The 13,277-nt window shown below is 42.2% G+C and overlaps 1 protein-coding gene across 2 annotated transcripts; it reads right to left on the reverse strand.

The window, feature by feature from the left end:
• Positions 1 to 220: 220 nt before the first annotated feature.
• Positions 221 to 5,076, reverse strand: eomesa (eomesodermin homolog a). 2 transcript variants are annotated; one of them, XM_005927655.2, is made up of 7 exons: positions 4,170 to 5,076; positions 3,564 to 3,718; positions 2,616 to 2,737; positions 2,193 to 2,351; positions 1,955 to 2,016; positions 1,106 to 1,824; positions 534 to 979 (listed from the first exon to the last, which is right to left on the reverse strand). In XM_005927655.2, the coding sequence occupies exons 1-7, from the start codon at positions 4,877 to 4,879 to the stop codon at positions 966 to 968; spliced, it is 1,941 nt and encodes a 646-aa protein (XP_005927717.1). In that variant the 5' UTR covers positions 4,880 to 5,076; the 3' UTR covers positions 534 to 965. The 2 variants fall into 2 exon arrangements, with proteins under 2 accessions (XP_005927716.1, XP_005927717.1); XM_005927654.2 differs by having other exon boundaries at positions 221 to 1,824.
• Positions 5,077 to 13,277: the final 8,201 nt, after the last annotated feature.

The following is a 13,277-nucleotide window of genomic DNA, read 5'->3' on the forward strand; positions in this document are numbered from 1 at the left end:
TTCCATGGGTGAAGCGCAAAAAAATACATTACTGTTGCCTTAAAACAACCTCTAATCTATATACCATCCGATGTCATTAATATTTACTGTTGTTTCCTCTGATTATTTCTATTTATGGTCACAGTTGTCTGCATGTGAAATAAAAAAGAATAATTAAAATCCATATTTTTTTAAATAAACAAGACTAAATATAGTTTATTAGTGAGATGAGTCAAATTTTAATCAGTTGAAACATACAAAGTACAGCTGGAAATGGTGTTCATTGTGTGCCTTATTCGCTTGGTTAAAACTTCTGACCTCCATCTATACCAACACAAAATAAGGCAGAATTGTCTTTTACTGATTTTTGCTGAGTTTGAGAGAACCAGCATGTTTAGATTCCTTGTGGATTTTACACACTTTATTTTGTTGCAAAGTCAACGATCATTAGGCGTGCTTTATTTTGAAGGCCAGAATTTTCCAGCCATAAAAGGCAGTAGATTGTAAAAAATGAGAAACTTGCTCTTCAATTGTACTAAAATGTCTTAAATGCAGTGTTTTTATCAAACGCGGGAGCTGTTTCGTCTTAAAATGCACGCATAGATTTGTATTTGCGGCTGGTGAACATCCGAGAGCTGTTACTGATCGCTCTTCGTATAAATAAAACATACTCAGACATTTGAACAGTGCTTCATGAAAAGCTGTTTTATTATCCATTTAATAACACCTCCATGAAGACAATTTGTACAAGATACATCACATTCTAAAGTGCACAAATACTGTACAACAAAAATGACTTAAATATGCATGGGGGACGGGAGGGGGAAAAAAATCACATCTGTCAAAAAAAGTTGCAAAAATAAAGGAATTAATTGGTACATGCTTTTATTTTTAAAAAACAACAATCACTATGCATGTTTCTGCTCAGGTATGTGGGAGGGGCTGGCCTGGGAAAAAAACCTTGTGCAGCTTGCTTGGGGGGAACACTAAGCTTTGGCACCTTTAGAGAAAAGAGAAAAAAGACATTAACAAGGAATGGAGATCACTCAATAAAAACGAAAGATTTATATTTAGTTTAAATAAATAGAGTCTTAGGGGCTTGTGTAGAATGCATAATAACCCATGCCTTTTGGGTTGTCCTTGTTGTACTCCTCCGTGGTCAAGTCCTCACACTTGATGGTTGGGGAGTTCTCTGTGCTTGAGCCCCCTGGGGACATCCTGCGCCTCTTGCACACCATGGAGTACACACCAGAATCAGCAGAGTCCACTGATTTCAGTGAGTGGGACGTTTCAATCCAGGTTGAGGTGGGTGGCGCGTTCTCCTCAGACAGCTTTTCCTTAGTTGCCCCCAGCTGGTCCTCCGGGAAGGCTGGGGGGCTTGGACGAGGGGACCAAGGAAGGCCTGTGGTCATTTTGCGCTGGTAAGAGCTTCTGGTTCCCCAGCCTGCAGCCATGGAAGCGAAGGCCGAGTCTGGGTAGTAGCTGAGAGCATGGGATGTCTGCAGGGACAGGGGCTTAATGCCGTACGACAGCAGGCTACTTGTGGAATAGTCATTCTCGTATGACAGATCCAACTTGTTGGAGCCCGGCTGCTGAACTGGGGGAACAAACCAGCGCTGGGCAGAAGCAGCTGCACTGGCATCCTCACTCTGCGGGGAGAGAAGGCTGTTGGTTTGGGGAACGGCGCGTTCGCCAGGGTAGAATCGGTTCTGAGGCAGGTTGTTGACAAACTGGTCCTGAAAGAAAGGCTGCATGGCATAGCGGGCTCCGGGCACAATCTGGGTAGAGCGCGGCGAGTCTGTAGGAGATGGAGTCAGCCTGTCACTCTCTGGAGCTGTGTACATCCTGTTTAGCAAAGAAAGAAAACAAATACAAAAATGAATTGCAATAGGCTACTACTGGTTTTGAACAAACAAATAAGGGCACCACACAAAGAAAACCAAAAACCACATTGCTTTGAATGCAAAACACGTACGAGTCATAGTTGTCCCGGAAGCCTTTTGCAAATGGGTTGTGATCTATCTTTAGCTGAGTAATCTGAAATAAAGACGAAAGCTTGTATTAATAATATGCATCTTTGGGTAAACTATTACATTAAAGACTGAAAAACAATATTAAAGATTGCGTTTTTTTAAAACAAAATTTAGAATCAAATAATTGTAATTTGTTGTATCAAAAAGGGGAAAAAATAAAGAGATTAATCGTGTGCTTACATCTGTGTTCTGATAAGCTGTGACAGCTATAAACTGGTTTTCTGGGAAGGTGAAGGTCTGAGTTCTGGCCTCATTGCTCATGTCCTCCACTCCATCTTCTGTCACCTCCACAATGTGCAACCGCGGCTGATATTTATGAAGTGACTGCAAGACTATCATCTGAAAATGAGAAGTGGTTGATAAGTGCAACGCTATGCATGCTGATACGTACGACTGCAGCTGCAAGTCTTTATGATTCAGTGGAGAGGGGCACTGTTCACAAATATTAGTCAAAGACTGGAAATATTCTGGAAATGTATCCAAGCATTTGCAGCTGATGATAAAAATATATAAATAAATAAAGCAAGAGTATTTGAAACACTATTTCACAAAAAAAGAAGAAGAAAAAGAGAAATTCAGCCATATCTAAAAACTATATCTAACCTGTGTGTTGTTGTTGTTGGCTCCTTTATTGTTGGTCAGCTTCAACTTGCTAAAAGAGATTTCTTGCCTCATCCAGTGAGCACCGGTATTTGGGGATTCAGGATGAACATACACCTTGTTACCTAAAATTAAAAAAAATGTAAAAATCAATAGACTTTTAGTAACACGACTAACTGAAAGAATATAAACACGGGTCTGTGCAAACTGCAAAAAATATTAAAAAGCACATGCAGCTTTTTAGTATTTGTTTCTTTTTTCAGAAGCAATAATTCTTCTGATCGTATTAGGCCTGTGTCACAGTAAAATCAAATAAATCCATAAAATATGACTAAAATGAAAACATGCCTGTAACTGTAATTTAAAAATATTAAATAACCTACAAAAACTGACAGTAGTTCTGATGATGAGGATGGTTTTATGAATCCTTCCCCATTTATTTGAACCAAAATGGACACTTGAAAAATTAATGCTTCCTTTATATTTTCTCACATCTCTACTCAACGTTTACATTTTAAAATGAAGGTGCTATTTTTTCATGTATTTAAAAGTTGTAACTGTTAAATATAGCACGTATTTAAAAGCCACATTTATCGAGTAATTTCACGCCTTACAGGCTCATGGCAAGGACGTGGCCATTTAAATAAAACTCCACCGAAGTTGATATATTGCTGCGTTAAAACACTGGAAATTCCCTTTAAAAAATACGCTTCACAACAACGATCGATTTTTTTCTTGTCAGTAAAAACTTACATATTTTTTTAACATAAGGGTTTGTTTGTTTGTTTGTTCTTTAAAAAACTTAAAAAAAACACTTGCGACTAAATAGCATCTGTTGCATCGTTTCTAAAACGCTTTGTCATTTCTTTTTTAATTTTTTTTAAAGAAAATATTCACTAAAACAAAGTACAATTTTAATACTCGTAAAACTGTGTTAATTGCATTACTCACCTTGCATATTATTGTCTGCTTTTCCACAAGTGACCCACTTTCCGCCCTGAAAGCGCCAGTGATTCGGGTCAGCCAAAACAATTTCCACGAAGACATTGTAATGCGCTGTGAGGTTGAGTCCAGTGATGTTGAAACTGAGGAATGGAAACATCCGTCTGGGGGCAAAAAAAAATACAACAACAGGAAAAATTCGTTAGCTTTCAGTGCAAAAGACACAAAATTGCAAAGCAAAACTTTATTGATAAACGTCTGCACGGGTTGAATTGGCCAGAATTATTTAATCGTGCTTGCTGTTGTTTTTTTGCAGACTTAAATGTACACATGTTTTTGTTAGTGTCATGATTGTCCTGATGCGTAATTGGGCATTAAAACTCCCCCCAAACTAAAACTGAAACCCTGCCACCCCCGACATGTTGGGTCGGGGGTGGCAGAATAATTAAAATTTTGCGCCTGCATAAAATGTTACAAAAAATGAACAGCCATTCTTGTAAATAAAAGAAAATAAATTATAATAAAATACATTATGGAGCAGATGCAAGTAAATATGACTTTAATGTTTAATTTTCTGTATTGTTAAATCCGTACTTTTTAACCAAATGTGCTTACCTGCCCTGCTTGGTGATGATCATCTCGGTCTGGTGCCGGTGGAATTTCAACCACAGGGGTCTGTTGCACAGATAGACCTGCGCTCTGGCTCCGGCGGCAGACCCCGGCAGAGACATGGAGCCAATACCCGTCCCTGTCCCGGGATAGGAGGGATACAAACAGCCCGGACCCTGACTGAACTGATACCCTCCGCTGCTAAACTGGCTCCGACCGGTACACACGGAGGAAGAGGAGAAGCCTGTCGGCGGCAGGACGGATCCGTAATGTAGTGAAGCCGGGTACCTGGAGCTGCTTGACCCGGTGTACACTGACCCGGTCTGTCCTGCGTAAGGAAAGAGTGAACAGGGGCTTGCCATGTCTGAACTCGCCTGGGATGACGAGATGAAGTATCTGTCAGAGCCAAGTTCATCTATGTTGTACCGGCGACCGTTCGTCAAATCGTCCTCACCCAGCACCGGGGAGCCTTTTCTCCCATCGGGCCCGGCTTTAGTGAAAGTGTCCCCCTCTCCCTCGCCAAGCATCCCGTTTCCCACCCCGCTCAGATACTTCTTAGGAGCGTTGCTGGACTCTGATTCCGTCCGGTCTACGTCTTGATATTCAAGCTGCGACGACGGCCTGGGGCTGTTGTTAGCGCTGTCCGACGAGGACAGATTGTAAAAGGTCTTGGGTAAGTTGATATTAGCGCTGGGAAGGATGTTCTCTAACTGCATTGTTTTCAAATCTTGCAATAAATAAAGAATTTCAAGAGTCCAGGGTGAATCTCAGCCAAGGAGGTGCCACAGTCGCCCTGGTTGTCTCTGTCTCTGCAGCCTCCCTCCCTTACGAATGACGGGAGGTTGAACCCTCACCGCACCTACAGATTTTCAGATGAGATTATTGCCTGGGTAGGGGATGTTCAGCGCCTCTTATAAGACGACTTATAAGAGAGCTGAACCTCTCTGTTAGGGGAGGAGCTCTTGAGAAAGCATGAGGGGGCACCAGCCCTCTCCATAGCCAATAGCCGCACAACTCTAATTCAATTAGAAAGTGTGTGGTAGGAAGAATACGAGAGAAAGAAGAGAAAGTTTATTTTATTTATTTATTTGTCTTTTATCCATTCGCGGCAGTAGATATGACTTATACGGAACAATGTCGTCGCGCAATTTCGTGCCGTTTCACTATAAAAACAATCATAAAAATCAGTGCACAAAAACATATTGTTTGCTGTACTAACAACGCTAAAGAGGAGAAGCGTAATTTCTGCACAAACACGAAACTGACAGCGTTTGGTCGCATTTCACAAGTTTTGCATCTCCAGTCACTCGCGGAAAATCGCTTCTGATCAGCCATCACCGATCAGCACAGAGACAAAATACGCATTCAGATATAAAGAGTCACGTTACGGCCATTTGTAGTTATCTGTAAATACAAATCAACTGCCCGTGAAAACAACCCTAATGAGAAAAAAGAAATCGTATGTGCACCATATCAACTATAATTGGACTCCTGCGCCCCTTCAACCGGTGCCTCTTCAGTTGGTTAAAAAAACTGTCAAAACCAAGTGAAAAACAAGAGAGAAAAAAACGTTTTTTTAAACGTTTCGAGTATTATCAGTGAGCATTTACTGCAGATAAGCGCCTCCTTTTTATTAGATTATGCGAAAAATAATATTATGGTGCTATAGCTTTAGACACCTTCACAAATCTAAAATAAATAAACGCAAACACATTTTTAAAATGCATCATTTAAAACCTTTACTATTTTTGTGCATGTTTTTTTTTCATGAACTACAGCAGGTTTAAAATTGTAGTTCACTAGTTGCATAATTGCATGCATCAAACAACAAGAGGCCCATTTTATTTCATGCATTAAAGCAGTCTGCTAAATAGCAAATGAGAAAACAGGAAGGAAAAATAAGTCGGTTGCTTAATTTGATCTGCAATTAAAAAAAAATTAAATTGCTCCAATCAGGTTCTGTTGATTTTGAATATTTAAATACACATTCATAGTGACAGAGTGCAGGATTTATTAAAGCAACCCCAAAACAAAAACGTCTTTTTTTTTCTTACTTCTTGCATCTGTTGCTAGAGTTCAGCACAGATGAAGCAGTGTTTAAAATGGTGATAAATCTCTCCTAACTCCAATAACCTCCTGTTCCAGCAGGGAATGCCCAAATGGAGGACTAACACAAAACACTGCAAAAAAAGAAGAAAGAAAATCTGCATGCATGCTTGCAAAATACATAAGGAGACGGAACCAACAAAATGAAAACAGTAGAACCGCACTTGTTTGGTGACAAATAATAATAAACAAGTGAAAAACGAAACTTTTTTTCAAATATAAAGTGACTTAAAATTGTGAAAGTCTCTCACTCACTCACTCTCTCTCTCTCTCTCTCTCTCTCTCTCTGATGAACACACACACACACACACACACACACACACACACACACACACACAGAAACATATGAGTGTGAGACACGAAAATCTCCCGAAACCAGAAATAATCAAAGAAACGTGTCGCACAACAAACGCCGTACTGTATCCAGGCCTAATGATAAAGGGGGATCTGAGCGGTGTCACGGGGACAGCGCTCTCTAGTGACCGATCAAAACACTGGGCAACGGCTACACGACTCCTCATATTGAAGTAAAACAACGCAGATTGGTATGCAGGCCGCTAACTCTCGGATTTTCCACTTGTTTCTCACTTTACATCAGCTCGGTGTTTGCATCTGTCTCTCTGTTTGTGTGTGTGAGTGTGTGCGTGTGTTTCTGCTCGTGTGCCGGCAGTTTGTGCATGTGTGAGTCTTAAAGAAAGCTGGAGGGGGAGTATGGGGTGAGATGAATTTGGGGAAAATGGGGATACAAATCTGTGAAAAGCTGAGGGAGAATCTCGGCTGGAGGCAGATTGGCTCGTGTCATAAATGGGACAGTAAAGCTGGCTACTGGTCCATCAGGGGACCAGAGCTACATGCATACAGCGCACAATCTGTCAATCAAGATTGAGAGCCTTTCCCGGACTGAGACAGAAACAGCAAGAAAAAAAATTGACAACTGAGATCAAACATTTCTCAACTGATGAATGATGCTGAAAGCGTTTTTATTATTTATTCTGACCTGTTTCCCAACAGAGAATCTCACTTATCAGCATAAGTAACTCCTGATTTTCACCTTCCTTTTTATTCTCTCTGAAACAAATAAAATACCTCTGGGAAACCTGTTTTTAAAAAAAAGATGGCAGTGAATATTTGGGGGTTTTGAGAAACGTGTTTACTGTAAGTCGTTAATTTCACGTGAACAGAAATCAGTCGTGAATGTTCAGTTATGTGTTTTTTCCACAGAGCTGAACTGAAGCCAGTTGGATGCGGCTTAAGGATCATTTATCCAGAATGAAACACTTTTAAGTCTATGTCCTTGGTCTCTGTGTTTCCTGCTGCCCTGATGCACTGCTGCTGGAGGTTAATGCAATAGTTAGAGAGTTCTGGTTCAGAGGAAGCTGCATTTGTATTTGAAACATTGTCCAGCATTTTATAGCTGAGCTGTCAACACCTCATTGCTAAAGCCTTGCCATAGCATTTCTATAGTCAGCAATTTACTGATTACTGTTAAGGGTAAAACTGATTTAGTATGAAATTCTGTTTTCATGGCACCTGCACAAGCCCAGACTCTCGATCCTTTATAGTCTGTCATTAAAATACGTGAAATCTCCTTTGTATTAATTTCTTCACAGCCAGTCATTGCGCTTTACAGCTTTATTTCAGAGATGATTACAAGCCCGTTGAGAGAAAATCCTGGTAAAACAGCCACAATCTTATTGTTTTAATGGCCGTTTTTCTAAAGCATGTCGGTTTTTCCTACATGACCCCAAAGACGTGGTTGCCATTTGAAAACTAGAAAACAAAATAAACTTGATTTATAGGCCGCCTATAAATAAACTAATGCCAAATGAGGTGGATGTGTAGATCTTACTCATAAAGGAGCGCCCACTTGTGACCTGTCAGCATGTTTCTTGACTACCTATAAAAGTCCAAGTGTGTCTGAGATGACCCTCTTTGGCCTCAGGCCAGGGCCCGCGCGACAGGGGAAGGGAAGTCCTACCATATTGTTGTCAGAGTAGATCATCAACACAGCACATGAAAGGAATACATTCCAGGTTTTATGGGCTAAGGTGGCTGCTGAAGCCTTTGCTCAGGAGTGAATTCATGTACCCCATTGCAAGGATTAATAACGCAAGTCTCATTAGAGATCCTCGCTACCGAGACCCCTGGAGGGAGGGGTGCTGGGAAAAGAACTGACTGCAATGTGCACCATGCCAGTGCTGCGCTCCTCCGCAAATCATCATCCTCAAGAACATTTTTATTGGAAAGAATTTATTTCACAAGTTTATCAAAGATGTCCTCCAGTATATTTTCCAGCGTCCAGGGATTGCGAACATTTAATCAAAGCAGTAGTCTTTACGCAGGGACAGCTTATGTTACAGACACGCTGCTGTCTTCAAAGATGCAAAGGTGACAGCTTCATGCATTTCCATTTGGCCGCATATTGCACTCATCAATTACTTTGTCTCTTCCTTATTTTGCTGCCTTGGCCCTTTTTCTTCAACATTTAAACAGCCCTTCAGTTTGAGAAACATTTGTATGAAACAAGAGCTTTGCATTTTTGTATGCACACAAAAGAACCTCGGAGTCAATATGTAAAATATATTCATGTTTGATGCCATTCCGGCAGAACAAATGATTGTGAAATGGAAATTTTCTCCAGCTGTAACCAGTCAGAGTGATGACCCATGGGACTCCCGTCTTTGTATACAGCATGTTTGAATTCCTCAAAATGCATTAAAATAGACTGCATATAACCATCGGATGCCACTTTGCGTCATCTCGACAGATCAGTCCCGATGTAAGCGCCTGCATGCATGCATGCATGCATGCATATATGCGTGTGCCTGTTTTGTGTGTGACCGTCCTGCTGAAGGAGCGGTGGATTACTGCACAAATGTATCTAGGGAGATGTGGGCCCGATACTTTTGTGTTGTGCAGGTTTTCAGGGGGCAATGATAATCCACTGTGTTAAGACAAATCTTAGAGAAATAAGGTATACTGGTTACATTCAGGGAAATAGGATTGAAGCTGCTCTGCTACATATGATCCCCCAAGGTATGATAACATGATTTTTGGATTACTGCATTATAGGAAGTGTCGCCCAGGGCCTGTGGGGAATGCAGCAGGTACAATTATGGAGGCAGGGTGAGTTTAAAGTATTGGTGTGTATATATCTGACTTTTCCAATAAATTGTCTCTATCTTATTTGTAGCAACTGGCACAAAGACTCAAAGTTGTTGTTTTTTTAGGACATATGCTTATATTTCTTTCATGTCTGGAGTATTTTTTAATGTCACTAAAGTAATTACCACCAACACTCAGTTTACTATGAATCACTGAAGTGAATTTGACACATCCACCCTTTTCACTTTCACTCACTGCGTCATCACAGGCAGAACATGCAGCCAGCAACACCAAAAGTGGACGGCAGTCCACTGGCCCTAGTCTCACCCTCAGCCCCATTTTAGCATCAACCTTTGTTGACCCACTTCTCGGAGCCCATCCTCCTGAAACACTAGAGGAATTGACATAAGGGACCCAAAGCAAATAGCAGGTGCTAAAAGTCTGACAGCGTAGACTGGATATATGCGTTCCCTAGAACGTGAGGTGTAAGGGAGGGTGGTGGAGTTGTATCGACTCTGCGTTAAGCTTCCAAGACAACACGCCCTCTCTGACAGACGTGCTCTCCTGGCCGAGGCTGGGGTGCGCTGGGGTAGGGAGGGGAAGACTGTCCCACACTTGAGCATCATCAACCAACCAGCGAACGGCCACCAAGACAGAGCCACTCCACCCTGCTCATCCCTTGGTTCTCTGTCCTTTCCCATAGCACTATTACTGCCAAACAAGCTGGGCTTTTATCACATTGCTAACCCTGACTCAGAAACTACATTTCAGGAGGACTCTGTATTTTTTTCTCATCTTGATTTTTTTTTTTTTTTTTGGACAGGGAACACAAACAGATTTACACCACAGGAGTATTCTGCTGCTGTTCCTGCCTCAATGTGGTTAAATCAGTGAGTCAGAAGTGAGAAGAGTTTTAACACTTCTCTCTCCCGGTATGAAAGCTTCTAGAGCGACACAGAGGAAAGCCCTAACTGACTTACTGTCTACCAACCGGAGGCATATGCTAGTGGGGAGGGGGGTTATGGAGACATGAATAATGGTTTAAAGTTGACCCCCCAAGTGAAACAGGCATGCTGCCTTGGCATCTTCTATCTTCTCTTGGGGTTAGGGGCTACATTGACAGTGCTCGAAGCCCCTCAGATCCCCCTGTGTGTCAATAAAAAACCAAAAACAAATCCAAAAACATTATTCTATCCCTCTTTAAAGCATATTTTTATGAATGTAAGTCAGTATGATGATTTCTTTTTATTGATCTGTCTGCAAAAACTAACTGATAAATTGCCAAATTATTCAGCGAAAAGCCTCCTATCTCTGCTCTGGAGAAAAGCATCCAGCAGCCATTAGATGTAATTACGGACCACAGAATGGTTTTGTATTAAAACATTTGCAGCAATTTGGCAGCTGTATAATTTAGATGTACTGGATCATGCCATGCACATACATGAAAACACACAAGCGTGCATGCTCACACAATCATATACACTCGCCGGCGTGTAGGCGCACACGCTCATATATGCACACACAGAGGGACCTCAGTGCAGCGGACACCTTCAATATTGAACCCAGACCCAGGCCCGGTCTCTGTATTTACATGTAAATGGTCTACAACAATCTGCGGCCCTGTTCGTCTGCTCTGTCCCTACAGCCGTCTGGGCCTAGGGAAGAGAGCTGCTAGTCAGATGGGGGGACCACATCAGATGGGCTCCCGTGGTTATGGAGCCAAACGCTCCAAAGAGAGAGGGAAAAGGCTGCCTGCCTGGCAGCCACTGAAACAGCAGGGACTCCCACATAGCATGGAAGTGGTCCATGGTCTGGTCTCCTTCTCTTACTGGAAAACAGGGGAGTGACATGAAGTACGAAAGCAAAAACCCCCAAAACAAAACAAAAAAAGCCCGTCCTGTTCTTGAACTAAAGACCGGGGTAGGTGTCTTTTACATTTGAGAAAGGTACTGTAGTTTCTGGGGGATAAAACTCCCAAAACGTAGCTGGGACAGTGAATACAGGTATTCTAGAAAAGGACTCAGAACCTGGTCTCTTTCTTGTGGGTAGAGGTGTCATATTTGACAAGTGTATAAGTGGATGTGGAGGGGTGGGTGTCAATGATAAGAAATTACGAACAGCAGTGTGCATGAATATCCAAGTCACATGGTGGTGGGAAGGAGCCTGCCTGTATTTGTTCCTTATGATCGTCTGTCGAGTGTTTGCGTGTCCTTCTGTGCTGGCGGGTCAGATATGGTGGAGGTCTAGACACATGGACCAAACATTCTGTCTGACGGGGAGCGCTTGTTTCGAGGTTCATCTGACTGTTGTAGACCTTGATAGAACAGACCAGCCGAGACAGGCTGGACCCAAACCCAGTGTTAATGGTCCAGACTTTGTTTGAAAAATCTGGTGTCTGCTGAGCGAATGGAGCCCCAAGTAAATGCAGACTTTTAGCTCTTTTTTCTTTTATCAGTGTTCAATGAATTAGCAGTAAAGTGAATGGAGAAACCCTTATCTTGCAACAGTTTAAAAAAAAAGAAAGAAAAGGAAGCAGTGTTTCTGACTTAGTTTGCAAATATTTAGTACCTACTCTGAGAAGGCATGCACCTACTTTCATGCCAACCCGATATGAAATGGACTCGGTGGACTGGCGTTTTGCCGTGATACTGGGTCGTTCATGCAACAGAAAACACGGTGACAGTGGTCGACAGAAACGAATCCCATTTAATTTCACTGTCTTTGAGCATTTGATAAAGTAGTACTGTGCTTTAAGAAATAAAAAAATGTGACATTTCTTGAGATTGTGTCACGGTGGTGGAACGGACTCAGGCGCAGACTGAGAAAGCACGGTTCAACAATACTTTATTAATCACACTGGTGCGATATGTACACGTGAAGGGGGGGAAACACCAGGGTTCCAGGGATCAATAGGCTGGGGAAACACACTTCTTCGCACTTGCTCCGCTCCTTGTCCAAACAATCTCCACACAAGCAGCCCACTCACACTCACGGGGTCCAGGGGTCACAAAAGGGCTGATCCAGGTAAACTTATTAACACAGACGAGGGTAAGTCGGAGGAAAGCACGGGAACAACAGAATTGCAATGAAGCCAGGCAATACTAACAAGAGTTACTCAATATTCCAGCGACAAGTCGCTCGGAGCCCCTGCCTAAAGAAGAGCTGCAAATCAGCTGCAGGTGCGTAGGCCAAGGGCGGGAGCCCAATCAGAGCTCCGCCCAGGCAGACAGGTAGGAGAGAGAGAGAGAGCAAGGCGAGGGGAGCAGAGAGAGAGTAAAACAACAAACACTTGTGGCCACACTGGGCTGGCCAGGGAGGCACAGGGATCATGACAGATTGCTTGCTGAAACCTACCCAGCTGTATATACAATGGAGAGTGGGTCTACTAAATGTTAATTAGTTAGCTTTAGAAGTGCTGAAAGCTGGTTTTAATATTTTCTGCTGGAGCAAAGCTTCGCTAACTTGACACAGTTTCTAACTACACTTATAATGGTTTAATCAACATCTCAGCAAGAAAGTGAATAATCAGATTTCCCCCAAGTGGTGAGCTGCAACAAATATGACTACACAGCAAGTAATAATTTTTCTTCAAATGTTTTTACCTACTTCATTGTCTTTGTCTTTTAATTATCAGATAATGAGATCACAAATGTAATCAAGCAGACACAAACACACAACACTCCAGGGAAGCACATTTTTGGTTGGCAAAACCCACTAACTGTCCTAGACATCTGTGACGAGCGCACAAAGGGGATCCCCAATCGGGGCTAATGTTTGATTCAAAATGAAATGATATGCCAGACGAGGACACTGGACTAATACCTTCCACCCCTGGTAAAAGAATGTCCCCCCACCTCCTCAGCAGTGCAACCAACGATCACACCTTTAGCGCAGAGGCAGACA

Source organism: Haplochromis burtoni, unplaced genomic scaffold (genome assembly GCF_018398535.1).
Source record: "Haplochromis burtoni strain Fernald_Lab_line unplaced genomic scaffold, NCSU_Asbu1 Contig_90, whole genome shotgun sequence".
Lineage (NCBI taxonomy): Eukaryota > Metazoa > Chordata > Actinopteri > Cichliformes > Cichlidae > Haplochromis > Haplochromis burtoni.